The 13,279-nt window shown below is 46.2% G+C and overlaps 2 protein-coding genes across 4 annotated transcripts in view; one reads left to right on the top strand and one right to left on the bottom strand.

Moving 5' to 3' along the window:
* On the bottom strand, positions 1-5,875 carry GNGT2 (G protein subunit gamma transducin 2). Of its 2 annotated transcripts, none has more exons than XM_036754023.1 (5): positions 5,836-5,875; positions 3,426-3,578; positions 1,717-1,838; positions 1,170-1,276; positions 1-371 (listed from the first exon to the last, which is right to left on the bottom strand). In XM_036754023.1, exons 4-5 carry the CDS (start codon positions 1,251-1,253, stop codon positions 246-248), a joined length of 210 nt encoding a protein of 69 aa, XP_036609918.1. In that variant the 5' UTR covers positions 1,254-1,276; positions 1,717-1,838; positions 3,426-3,578; positions 5,836-5,875; the 3' UTR covers positions 1-245. The 2 variants fall into 2 exon arrangements, with proteins under 2 accessions (XP_036609918.1, XP_036609917.1); XM_036754022.1 differs by having other exon boundaries at positions 5,728-5,849.
* ABI3 (ABI family member 3) overlaps positions 5,860-13,279 on the top strand; it is a 13,461-nt gene continuing 6,041 nt past the window's right edge. The window contains exons 1-3 of one of the 2 annotated variants that reach the window (XM_036754017.1): positions 5,860-6,201; positions 10,346-10,513; positions 12,005-12,181. In XM_036754017.1, coding sequence (XP_036609912.1) covers positions 6,085-6,201; positions 10,346-10,513; positions 12,005-12,181 — 462 coding nt within the window. In that variant the 5' untranslated portion in view covers positions 5,860-6,084. The remainder of the gene's footprint in view (positions 6,202-10,345; positions 10,514-12,004; positions 12,182-13,279) is intronic. The other variant, XM_036754016.1, reaches the window with a different exon arrangement.

Below are 13,279 nucleotides of genomic sequence, written 5' to 3' on the forward strand. Positions count from 1 at the left end.
TAATCTTTTGAATTGAGCTGGTAGCATTTTCCTGGCTGAGCTTACATTGGTCCAGTATAACAAGGCTTTAACATCCAATTAGTTAATTAGGAAAGAATGGGTGTGACCTTGGAAGAGGGTGGACAGAGTTGTCAGGATAGAGAATGATATTTGGTTGCCTGGGGTTTAGGTCTGTAGGGGATCAACTAGGGGACTGGGGAAAAGCTGGTCCTTTGGATGAGGTTCAGGATGGGGGGAGGGGGTGGTCAGCTTATCATACAACCACCTTTCTCCTTAAAGGGATTTTTGTCCTCCGGGATGCCTTTAAGGAGGGGGTCATCTCCAGCATTGGCTTCCACATAGTCCTTAAGTTCCTTCCCTGTTTTGGAAATCTGTGAAGGAAAAAAAAAAGTCTCCTTGCTTTGAGATTCTTGGCTGGGAGGGGAAAACGGTATATCACCAGTGTACTAACATTGTAACACCCCATAAAGCAGGGACTTTCCCTAATGCATGAAGGATGGTGGTCAGGCATCTGAAAGAATTCAGTCAGCAACTGAGAAAGGATCTGGATGGCTTAAATCACAAAGATTTAGTCTTACTTGTGTGGGTTGACTTTATCTTGTTTCCATTAGTCGTGTCACTCTCTGTGACCCCAGTATTCTTGGCAAAGATACTGGAGTGGTTTGCCATTTCCTTCTCCAGCTCATTGTGCAGATGAGGAAACTGAGGCAAACAAGGTTAAGTGACTCACCTAGGGTCATACAGCTAGTAAGTGTCTGAGGCCAGATTTGCACTCAGGTCCTCCTGATTTCAGGGCTGGTGCTCCATCTTGCTACACCACCTACCTGCTCCAAAATTTCCCAAATGATTTTTATCTATTTAGTCTTATCTATGTGGGTTGACAACTTGGAAGCAGGGGGATGGGCAGTCATATCTCCAGGCCACCCTGACCGCAAGGATCTTTTTTTCTTATTTAGGGAACCTGGGCATGTCTGTCTTATCCATCTCCATTTTTGCAGTTCCAGCTCCCTCCATCACTCCCCTAATTCCAGCTCCTTAGAAAGAAGTTTCCACTACCTCCTTATCCTTTCCCCCCACCAACAAACCATCCCACCACCCCTTCCTGTGCATCCCTCTCCTACCATGAAGATGAGAGAATAGAGAAGACAGGGAAGGAGGGAGACACTCACCATGGCTCTTTCATTTTTCACTTCTTTCTTAAGTTGATCGATCTGCATTTTTAACAGCTCCTTCTCAGTGAGATCCTGAGCCATGTTGCTCCAAAGAAACAGGGACCCTATAAGGATACCTCACTCCGTATTATAAATGCCTCTGTCACACCAAGTAGCTTCTACATCCCCGATCACCACCAAATGAAATCATTACACTCCCTCTCCTATGATTCCTATATCCCTTTTTCAGGATGAAGCAAAAGTAAACCCTGCTCTGTGCATGCAAGGAGCTTCCAGCCTGATGAAGAGGATTCTCCCACTTGGGGAGATCCCAATCTGATGGTAGAGTCACACATGGAAAAGAGGTGGAGAAAGAAGAAAAAGGCCGGTTTTGGTTTGAGGCTTTCTCCCCCATCCTGAAAAATGTAGCAAGGGCTAATTAACTCCAACAGGTTTGTTTCTTAATCCACAAACATTTGAAAATGATTTTTAGGGAGACTCCTGCCTACTGCCTAACTCCCACTACTCAAATCTAGCCCCCAAGCAAGTCCACTCTAATTCTCACCTGTGTAGGTGCCTATGTGTAGTGGTGGTGGTGGAGTGCTGTCCTGAAATCTTCAGAAAGGCACCTGTCTCAGTCCTGGACACGATACTGCCTGATCCTCTTCTTCCCAACTGAAGATTTCTCTGTTGAAGCAGCAGATGGTCTTAACGCCAAAATCTCTGATCCTCAAGCTAATTAACAGACTTGAAGTAATAAGCCTATTAAGAGACCTGAGCCCCCATTGGGAACAGAAAAGAATTGACACCTGTCCCCAAATGAACACATTGATCATCTCCAAATGAGGCACCGAGGATGCTTAGCCTATAGAAGAAAAGACTGCTAACATGTATTTGAAGGGCTGGATCAGACTTGATCTGCTTGGCCCCAAATCGCAAAACAAGGAGCAAAGGACGGAAGTTTCAAAAAGGCTGATTTGGACTTCATATATGAAAAAAGTTTCTAATACATAGAGACATCCAAAAGCGGAATATGATGTCTCAAGGGGTAGTAGGTTCCCTGTGATCAGGGTCTTTGGGAGGAAGGTTTGATAACCACTTTAGGGGTTATTGTAAGGGGCCTTCTTGGTCAGATATATGTTGGCCTTTAGTCTCTAATGTCCTAACTGTAAGATTCTGTGACTTTGGATATCTAAGTGACTTTAGAAACAACCTTAGTGATCTTCCTGCCTCCCAGGCCTACCTATCACTTTGTTGTTGTTCAGTTGTGTCCAACTCTTATGACCCATTTGGGGTTTTCTTGGCAAAGATACTGGAGTGGTTTGCCATTTCCTTCTCCAGTGGAGTAAGGCAAAAAGTGATATACAGCTAATAAGTATATGAAGCTGAATTTGAACTCAGGTATTTCTGACTCCTAGGCAGTTAGGTGGTACAGTGGATAGAGAGCCCAGCCAGGAGTCAGGAAAACCTGAGTTCAAATGTGGCCTCAGACACTTACTGGCTGGGCAACATTCAGCAAGTCTTTTAACTCTGTTTGCCTCGGTTTTCTCATCTGTAAACCGAGCTGGACAAGGAAATGACAAACCACTCCAGTATCTTTGCCAAGAAAACCCCAGAAGGGGTCATGAAGAGTCGGACACGACTGAAACAAGTGAATAACAAAATTCCTGACTCCAGGGCCAGTGCTCTATCCACCGTAGCACCTAACTGCCCCCACCACTAGAATTGATTCCTCCAGAGTTCTGGTTGCTTTAACTCCTATTCCAGTTTGCATCCTCCAATTTTTTCCTCTCATCTTGTTCTTTTGAACTCTTCCCTCCTCTCCTCAACTCACCTCTGAATGTTCTGCCCATCCAGACAACCTGTACTAGTATCCTTCCAACACCTCAGCCTTCCCAACCCTAAGCCTTCGAACAAGCTTTCTCCTGAACTGAGGTCAAAAGGAGAGAGAGAGAGAAAGAGAGAAAGCCATTCTCCTTTCCCCCACTTCTGTCCTGCTCTTTCTAACCCTGCTTTAAATAATAACCAGTAATAGGTAGCATTTATACACTCCACATAGATGATCTCATCTGATCAGTCTTCATTTGATACATCCCCTTCCTTCTTGAAATCTTCCATGATTAATCCCACCTAACTACAATCACTCCTCTTTGGCGTCCTCTTAGCCCTTTTCTCCAGTTTACACTTCATTTCTTTCTTTCCCTAGTTCTATTTCTCTCTGCCTCTTTCTCCATCCTGGGTGTATATTCATAAATCTGGGCTCAGGAACCATACCTTTACTTTCCTCTGGGTCTACTCCCAAGGGTTCTCAGAGATCTCTGCCTTCAGGCATACTTCATCCAGGGTTAGACTCAAAAAGTAGAGGAGGGAAGCCTAGAAATGTGCGAAGGCTCTTGCGGGGTCCTCGTCCATCCCTTTGCCTTTTCTCTGGGGGACAAAACCAACCTCGATTCACTTTGGGGTTAAGGAGGAATGGAAGTGGAGAGGGAGCTTATGTTCTGGCCTGCTCTTGGGAATCTATCAAAGCCAAATTCAGTATTTGGCATTCAGTATCTGGCCTACATGCTACTTACATGCTATGGGGGGTGGGCAGAGCAGAGGAACTACATGTACCTGACTGAAATACAACATAGGACCTTACGTGGACCAAGGAAAGATCCAGACAAACTAGTCTAGAAAAATTTGAGGAGAGAAAACTTTGACCTAGGGAGGATCTGAGAAGGCTCCTTAAAAGGAGGCATTGAGTAGCGTTTTGAAATAAGAGAAGAATCTGGAAAGGGGGAGATGAGAAAACAAATTCATTCCAGGCATGGAGAAATGCTTGGACAAAGTCATGGAGGTGGGAGATGTAACGTCAAGTTTCAGGAAACAGCTAAAGTCATTCGTTTTGACTGGAACATAGAGAAAATGAAAGAAGTTGTTTGAAAAGAAGACTTTAGAAAACCTTAAATGTCAGGGGGAGGAGCTTTCTTTTTATTCTAGAAGCAAGGAGGGGACCACTGAAGTTTTGAGTTGGTAACATTGTAATGTCTGTGCCTTAGGAAGATTATTTTGGCAACTGTGCAGAGCACAGCTTCCTCAGGGTTTTAGGGTCTACTGTACACTGGCATGCATAGAACGTTAAGGTTGGAAGGAACCCTAAAGGCCTTCCAGTCCCACCCGTTTACCAGTGAGGAAACTAAAGCCTAGAGAGAGGAAGACTTACCCAAAGTGAGCTCAGTCATTTTTTTCTCTTGTGTCCGACTCTTCATAACCCCAGTTGGGGTTTTCTTGGCTAAGATACTGGAGTGGTTTGCCATTTCCTCCTCCAGCTCATTTTACAGATAAGGAAACTGAGGCAAACAGGATGAAGTGACTTGCCCAGGGTCACACAGCTAGGAATTGTCTGAGGCCAAATATGAACTCATATAGCCAAGTTTTCCTGACTCCAGGCCCCCAGTACCCAAGGTCACACAACTTCGTATTAGGCAGAGCCAGGACTAGAATCTAGAGCTCTTAACATCTAGCCCAGGGTTCCTTCCTCATTGCCACACTGCCTCCCTGAAAGGGCAAGTTTCCACTAGAAGCAGGATGTGTAACCTGCATGCATCATGAGCGTGTTTTCTCTTGGCATAGCAGAGAGCAATGAATGCACTCAAAGTCAGGCGGACCTGGGTTCAGATCCTACCCCAGATACTTACTGGATGTGTAAACTTGGACATTTACTTTAATTTATGTCATTTAAATTCTCAGTGCCTCAGTTTCTTTATCTGTAAAATGAGAAAGTTCAACAGAACCACTAAGGTTTCTTCCAGCTGGAAATCTATGATCCTATGATCCTTTATTGGGCACAGAGAAGAGTGGATCTCCACCCTCCACAATAATAATGCTTCGGAGACTTCATGATAACTCAGAGAACTGCTGAGAAGTTATTTCTGGGCTTTAATTTTGATATCACTAGCTACAACATGAGCCAATTTCCATTTGTTTGGCCTCAGTGGACACAAAAAAAAAACAAAACAAGACAGCATCATTTGGCCCCCACCCCTGCAGACTCCTGGCTTTTATCCTAGGGACAGCTAGAGGATGAGGTGGTGACTGAAGTGCTGGACCTGGAGCTGGGGAGATCCGAATTCAAATCCTGCCTCAGACACTTACTAGCTCTTTGACACTGGGCAAGTCAGTTAAACTCTCTGAGGCAGTTTCCTCTTCTGCAAAACAGGGGAATTAATATCACTTAATTCACGGAGCTATTGTAAAGATCGAATGAGTTTACACATGTAAAATCCTTTGCAAACTTTAAAGTGCTAAGTAAATGCCAGCTATTATCATTTATTATTATCTCCAGGTCCTAGTCCTCCCAGCTCACCAGTCCCTCAGTGACTCATCTCTGAGCTTCCCAAGGAAGCCCCCACCCTCTGCCTTCTTCCCATCTCCCACCCCCTGAAGTGGAACACACACACACACACACACACACACACACACACACACACACACACACACCCTCCCCCAGCAGTAGGACCAGCCTCCTTCCTCCTCAGCCTCCCAGCCCTCTCCTCCCTATACCCCCGCCCCCCACACACACATACGCACACACCCTGGCTTCCTCTCTGGGGCCTGGGAGCAGATTCAGCTTTGGTTTCCTCCGAGGGGGGTAAGTTTAGGGGAGGGGGAGGAGTGACACCCAATTAAGCCCCTGCCTCACCCTTCCCCTCTGTCCAGGGGCTGAGTGGAGTCAAGAGAAGGCCAGGGGAGCAAACATCAGCTTCCTCTTGTCTGGCAATGAGCCTCCCTCGCCTCCCCTGGCCAGGTTTGCTTCTCTGGCCCCAAAGAGAAAGCCAGCAAGAGGGAGGGCAGGTAGAGCAGCCAATCAGAGCCCAAGAAAGGCACAAAACCAGTCGGTGGCTCCGGGTGGCCGCCTAGTGAGGGCAAGGTAGCCACAAAGCGGGTAGCCATGGCTGAACTACAACAGCTCCTGGAGTTTGAGATCCCCACAGGCCGTGAGGCCCTCCGAAGCAACCACAGCAGCCTCCTCAGAGTTGCTGACTACTGTGAAAGCAACTATGTTCAGGTAGGTAGTGTCCAACTCGGCTCCCTCTAACCTCCCTCCCATTGATTGCACTGGCTCCCTAGTACTTGGATGTCATCCCCAGTCAAATCCCCATCCTTAACACTGATCCTCCCCATCCCTGGCTCTGAGCTCTTCCAAACCTGATACTGAGTCCTTTTCCATAATCCTGACTCCTTGCCTCTCCCATCAGCTCCAGGGCCTGAGCCATTTGAACCTGCTTTATGTTGAACCCAAGGTGTAGGAGGCTTAGCCAAAATCATTATCCTCATCTAAAAAATTCTCCATTTCCTTGTAAGACCCCCCCTCCCCTTCCCCAATCCCTACCAGCACAGTATTTGGTCCCCATAGCCACAGGGACCACTTAAGCGCATTTAATCCTGAGCTCTTCCATTGAGAGGTGACACCATCTTAAACTATGTCCCCACCATTTCATACTTTCTCTCACCTCCTGACCCCCACCCACCCAGAGAAGAGGAGGGCTGGAAGTGAGGCCTCTGGGAAAAAAAAAACCAACAAAAAAAACCAAGCAAAACCTTTCCACTCTTCCTAGTAAGCATAGGAAGTGTCTGGGGCAATAAATGTAAAAAAGCTAAGTTGAGTAGAGTCAATCCTAGGAAAACTTAAGGCAAAGAAGAGAAGACAGGTTAGACTGTGTTAGTGTGGGACTCAGAGGCAAGAAGCTGCAAAATGACCTCTGAGAGGGACTTGCCAATTAAGGGAAAAGATTCTGGGATTTTCACAGTTCTTGGGATTTGGTAGTTATCCAAGCATCTGGTTGCTACTATAAGGGACTTGCCTCGAGCTATCTGCCTTCTCTGGATCTCTTTCCCCAGCTCCTCTCAGAATCCTCTCAAAAGAAGCTTGCCCCTCTGGTGAGGGTGCAGTAGAGGGACGAGATAGCGTTTAGGGAGAGCCAGAGAAAGACACTGGGGGCAAAGAGCAAGGGCTCTATTGAGTATATACGTGTGGGGGAGGTAGAATGATGGAACTTCTATTTATATTGGCATTGTATCATACAAGTGAGATGCCAAACAGTATGCAAAATAGCACCTGCTTTTGGGCCATCGATGAACAGTCTCACCCTTACTGTAATGTGAGGTAACTCTGTTCAGTTCAACAAATTGAGGAGAAAGTTTTGGCTTTGGTGTCAGGAAGCCTTGGGTTCAGATCTTGTGTCTGCTACCTGGATGACCTGTCTGATCTTCAGCTTCCTCATCTGTATCCTGTGAGAGTAACAGAACCTTCTGCTTCTGAAGCCCTTCCTTCTGGAGATCTCAAAGCATTTTTCCAGATAGGCTCTTTTTGCCTTACTGGAAAGGAGAGAAGGAAGGAGGAGGCATGTTTCAGATTAAGAAACTGGAGTCAAGAGGGAGGAAGTAAGTCAGTCAGTCAGTAAAGGCATCCAAAGCCAAAGCTGGAGCTTCTAGAGACTCCAGGGCTCTGTTCTTTGTGATTTGGTGAACTAACTAGACTTCGCAGGCCATAACTAGCTGCTTTCTTTGCGTTGTCTGGGAAGCTTACAGGCTGCTTCATCGAGCTGGGGGAAGATGGGTGGTTGATCAATGCCGTTATTTAAAGAGCCCTTCGTCTACCCATCCCCTCTGCACACTTCTCCCCAGTCTGACCAGGTGTCAGGAAAACCACAAGGGTAGTAGCAAGGAGGAGATGCCGGGGTTAACCACAGCTATGAAGCTCATTTCTCAGGATTGACTGAGTTTCCTCACCTGGAATAATTGGTATGAGACTTCTGGAGGGGAAGAATCTTAAACTCCATTATAAGGTTCCTCCTGACTCCCCCTGCCCCATCGTCTTTCTCCACTTGACTCCAGGGGCCTCATCATCAGCTAAAGCCAGAGTCAGGGTTCAGGGATGGGGTCCAGGACTGGGTGCAAATAGCAGTTTCCTGATGAGAGTTAGAAGAAACCTTACAGACTATCTATAAATTCAAGCCAGAGTCAGCTTGAGCTCCTGAAAGCATTTACTGGAGGCAGAAATCATGCCACAAATCAGGGCTTGATTCATTGTTTTGTTAATCATCTAGACTTAAGAAAATTATGGAGAAAATGTCAGTAATGCAGTTTAAACTTAAAAGTGTATCTTGGATACATGAGGCTTTTTTTTTTCCTGGAAAACTGTTTGTTAAACATTTATCAACATATTCTTGCTCATAGATCCTCTCATCTAAACCCTATATTTTCTTTTTTCTTGGAGGCAATTGGGGTTGAGTGACTTACTCAGGGTCACACAGCTACTAAGTGTCTGAGGCCAAATATGAACTCAGGTCTTCCTGACTCCAGGGCCAGTGTTCTATCCACTGGGCCACCTACCTGCTCCCAAATCCTGTGTTTTCAAGAGGAAACTAAGACCCAGAAAAGTTTAGTAACTTCCCCAAGGTATTCAGTATCAGAGCTGAAATTAAAATTTCTATATATTCCTCAGTGCCCAACACAATGCTGTGTACACAGTGTATATTTAATAAATGTTTATTACCAATAGTAAACATTATGAATAAGTAAAACAGCTAGCACTGATACAGTGTTTGCAGAATACTTTACATATACGATCTCATTCTATCCTTACAACGAAGCTGTGAGGTAGGTCCTTTTATTATCCCTTTATTATTGAAGAAACTGAGGCAAAAAAGATGAGGGGACTTGCCTAGGATCACATGGCTGATAAGTTGCAGAAGCCCAATAAGAACTCAGGTTTTCCTGACTCCAATTTCAGCACTCTAGGTGCAATTAGTGTCCTTAATTAATCTCCCACTTCTGTGCTTGTCCACATAGCAACTAATTATTCTCTCCCTCCTGGAATCTCTGTTTGGACTCCTCCCATGCATGCATCATATTCGAACCTGCATTATAGTTGTTTGTGTACATGTCTTATCTCCCCAGCTAAATTGCAAATTCCTATACAGCAGGGATGGTGTCTCTTACCTAGGTTTGTATCTCCCCAGTGCATAGCACAGTGCCTGGCACATAGTAGGCATTTAAAAAATGTTTACTATTATTATTGACTTTGCAAAGAGTAGACCCTTGATAAATCTTTGACAAATGGATGCATGAATGGGAAAACTCATCTGTCCTGTCCTCCTGCTTGCTTATCTCTCCTTTTTTCGCTGTCTATCAGTCTGTCCACCAATAGCCAGGGAGGACAGATGGTCTCTGTGGGTACCTAAAGACGAAAAGGAAGTTGGGTGGATCATCTATTTCAAACCTCCTGTCTGGGAAAAGAAAACTACCCCACCAGATGGACAGCACCATCGCTGGTCATGCTTGCGCCTAGGGCCAAGAAAAAAATCATTTGGAGCAAGAGAGAGAGAGACTTTGGAAACAAGGCCTAGGAGAGAGAAGAAATTGAGACCTCCAGGACACTGTACAACCACCCAGGGGAGGGGCATAGAGGCATCCATGGAAGAGCTTATAAGACAAAGCGGCCAGGGCTAACTCTTCTTGGTAGTCAGGGGTTCTTAACTTGGGATCCTCGGATTCCTGAGGGGATTCATGAACTTGGATGGGGGAAAAAAACGCATCTTTTTTTTTTTACTGATCTCTAGCTGAAATTCAGCATTTCTTTCAATTATTTAAAAACATCATTCTGAAAAGGCGTCCCTGGAGGTCACCAGACTGCCAAAGGAGTCCAGGACACACACAAAAAGGTTTAGAACCCCTCTACTAAGCTCAATTGTCTCTACCAATACCAAAAAAAAATATTCTAGTCCTGGCCATGCCATCTATGTTCCAGCATCCTAGTGAAAAGCTCTTTAGGTGGGATTCCACTTCGGGTTTTTGAGGGTAGCATGGAAGTCCTTTCTGAGATCTCTTGCCAAGACTGTTCGTCACTCATGTTGAGGCATCATACTTAATGCACTTAACCTCTGGGGTGATCCTGTTCCCCTTTTATACTTTCCATTCTCAGAGTGATGGCTACTGTGTAGTGGGGAAAGCCCTTGATTTGCAACTATAAGACTTGGGGTAAAGTCCTTATTTTCTGTGAAAACTTAGGCAAATCATTTCCTCTCCATGGGGCTTTAGTTTGCTCACGTATAAGAAGAGAGATTTGTATGAGGGCCTTTTCGACCCTGCTGAGCAATGATGCATGTGAGGACTGGGCTGAGGGCTGTTCTGAACTGCGTGTCTTCCAGGCCACAGAAAAGAGGAAAGCCCTGGAGGAAACCATGGCCTTTACCACTCAGGCCTTGGCCAGTGTGGCCTACCAGGTCAGCAACCTGGCTGGCCATCTGCTGAGGATGCTGGATCTCCAGGACAGCGAACTGAGGCAGGTGGAGGCCAGTGTGAGCACACTGGACCAGGTAAGGGGTAGGGGGAGAGCCAGAACAAGCTGTCCTTGGTCCAACCCAACAGACCCATTCTGATCCTCCTTCCTCCTTCCTCTCCCCTGCCCCTGGCCACGGGTCTTTAACCTTAGGTCTGAGAACTTGATTTTTTTTAAAATAGCTGTATTTCAATGCAATTGGTTTCCTTTGTAATCCTATGTTTTATTTTACACATTTAAGGACTGTTTTCAAAAGTAGTCCATGGGCTCTATGAACTGCCAAAGGGTCCACGATACAAAAATGGTCAAGAACTCTTGTCCTGGATCCTTCCTCCCAGGAGGCCATTCCTCATCCATAATAGCCATCAAATCCCTAATTCTACTATGGCCATTCCCCTTTCAAATTATTTTGAGCTCCTGCACACAGTTTCTCCACCGGTCGGCTGGAGGGCAAGGAATCTGTATCTTTCCCAGTGCTAGCTCCTGGCTTTGTCTGTAGATGCTCTTACGACCGTAGAGATGAAAGGGTTTTTAGAGGTCATCTCATTTCACCCCTTCATTTGACAGAAGAGGAAACTGAGGCCCACATGAGATGTGTCCAAGATCACACAGACCATAAGTGGCAGAGACTGGATTCAAACCCAGGTCCTCTGATTCCACATCCAGTACTCTTTCCACTGAATTATGGGCAGAGAACCCTGATCTCTGGGAGAGGATGGGCAGTGGAGTGGAGATAGCACCCAAGAAAGAAGATAAGCATTTGGGGTGTATTCGACCCGGAGGCAGTCCTCTGTGTGGATACGTTCCTCATTTCCCCTCACCCTGACACCATCCTCTTTCCTTCCTGCATACACAAGTGCACATATGCTTCTGGCCTATGACACATGAATCTCCCCCCTCCCCCAACCTCCTCCCACCAGCTGAAGGGGTGTGTCCTTTCCTCTTGACCCAGCAAACAATTCCTCTTCTCCAGGCTCCCTGTCTCCAAAGAGAATTCCATGGAGGGAACAGAGCTGATCTATCCACCCTTTCCATCCAGTCCTTCAGGCCCCAAATCCCCTCCCACCCCACCCCTTTGGGTGGAATGATATGTTCTGAGTCAATCTAGTTCCCTCTTAACATTCCCCCTCCCCCACCCCCTGGGGGATTCCATGTTTTCTCCCTTCCTCCTGTTCCTGTCTGTCTAATAATAATTACCATTCCCTCTCCACAGGAAGTTACTGAAGTGGCTCCATCCTCCCCTACACACACACACACACACACACACACACACACACACATACTCTCACTCACTCACACCACTCCCAACCGTAACTACTGTGTGACCTTGGAAACATAGCTCACCCTCCCTGGCCCTTGCCTCTATGTGGTATGGCCCTACTCCCCCACCGAATCCCACCCACTGGTTTAGAAGTGTCCTTACAGGGCTTGAAGTCAGGCAGGATCCTGGATCGATGCCCACAGTAGGTACCTACCTTCTCCCGACCTCTTCTACCCTCCCTCCCCTCCCCTGCCCCAATCTCCACAGATGGTGAACATGCACATGGAGAAGGTTGGCCGAAGGGAGATTGGAACACTGGCCGTGTTCCAGCGGCTGCCAACGAACCAGAAGATCATCCCCCCTGAGAACCTGCCTGTGATGGAGCCCTACTATAGGAAACCTCTCAATTTTGCCTGCCTGGACGATGTTGGGCATGGGATCAAGGTAGAATCAGAGGTTCCCCCAATCTTGGCCACGCCCTCAGGGCTTTCCCCCTCCTCAGTCCTTCATTTCAACATACTTTAAACCCCTAAGATGGGTAGGCTACTGTTTCTGTTCCTCAGGAAAGGCACAAAACTTACCTCTTTCCCTCTGTGCTCCCTAATCTCCCTTTTGAGCAAATCCCTCTACTTCTTATGCTTTCTGTTGTCAGGCCTTTCACAATTGTCCCTTAATACCCTCATGTTCTGCACCCCAAACAAATTTAACTTTTTTTTTTTTTGCTGAGTGTGAAGTTAAGTTCTGAGCTTCCTCTCTTACTGTGGGGTGCTGAGGAAAAGCAGTCAGCGCTGAGCCCTGGGTGTGCATGAGAACAGCCCCACCACTCACTGCATGAGAATAGAAACTTCCTCTGGCCTGGGGTTTGAGGTCTTGGGGTTTTCTCAGCACCCATTTAGGACTATCACAGCGGAGAGAAAGAGTGGGGCTGGGCTGCAGCTGCTGACAAGCGCTCTCAGGGAACTCTGAGAGATGGGGGGAGGGGCAAAATCCTCTAGAAAAGTCCTCCTGATCCCTCCCCTGGCCCCCACTTCCTCACTCTGGGAGACTGGGTTCTTCAAACCTCTATTTCTTATGCCATTAATATGGCCATTTTAGATAATCCCTTGATCTCATTCCAAAGGAAATTCCATATTCTCAGTCACCCAAATGTCATCTATCCTTAATTCCTTTCGCTTCTGTGAGTGGAAGTAGCAATAACCACCTTCCACGTGGAAGATTATACTCTCCCTTTTTTCTGCCCTTGTCATCATTAACTGCCCCTTATAAAAATAGTCTTAATATAAATCTCTTTCCTTACGCACACATACACACACACACACACACACACACACACACACACACACACTTTTTCTGCCCTTCTTACATTAACTGTCCCTTATAAAAATAGCCTTAATATAAATCTCCTCCCTTACACACACACACACACACACACTTTTTCTGCCCTTCTCATCAACTGTCCCTTATAAAAAGTCTTAATATAAATTTCTTCCCTTACACACACACACACACACACACACACACTTTTTCTGCCCTTCTTACATT

The sequence above is a fragment of the Trichosurus vulpecula genome, chromosome 4, assembly GCF_011100635.1.
Source record: "Trichosurus vulpecula isolate mTriVul1 chromosome 4, mTriVul1.pri, whole genome shotgun sequence".
NCBI lineage: Eukaryota > Metazoa > Chordata > Mammalia > Diprotodontia > Phalangeridae > Trichosurus > Trichosurus vulpecula.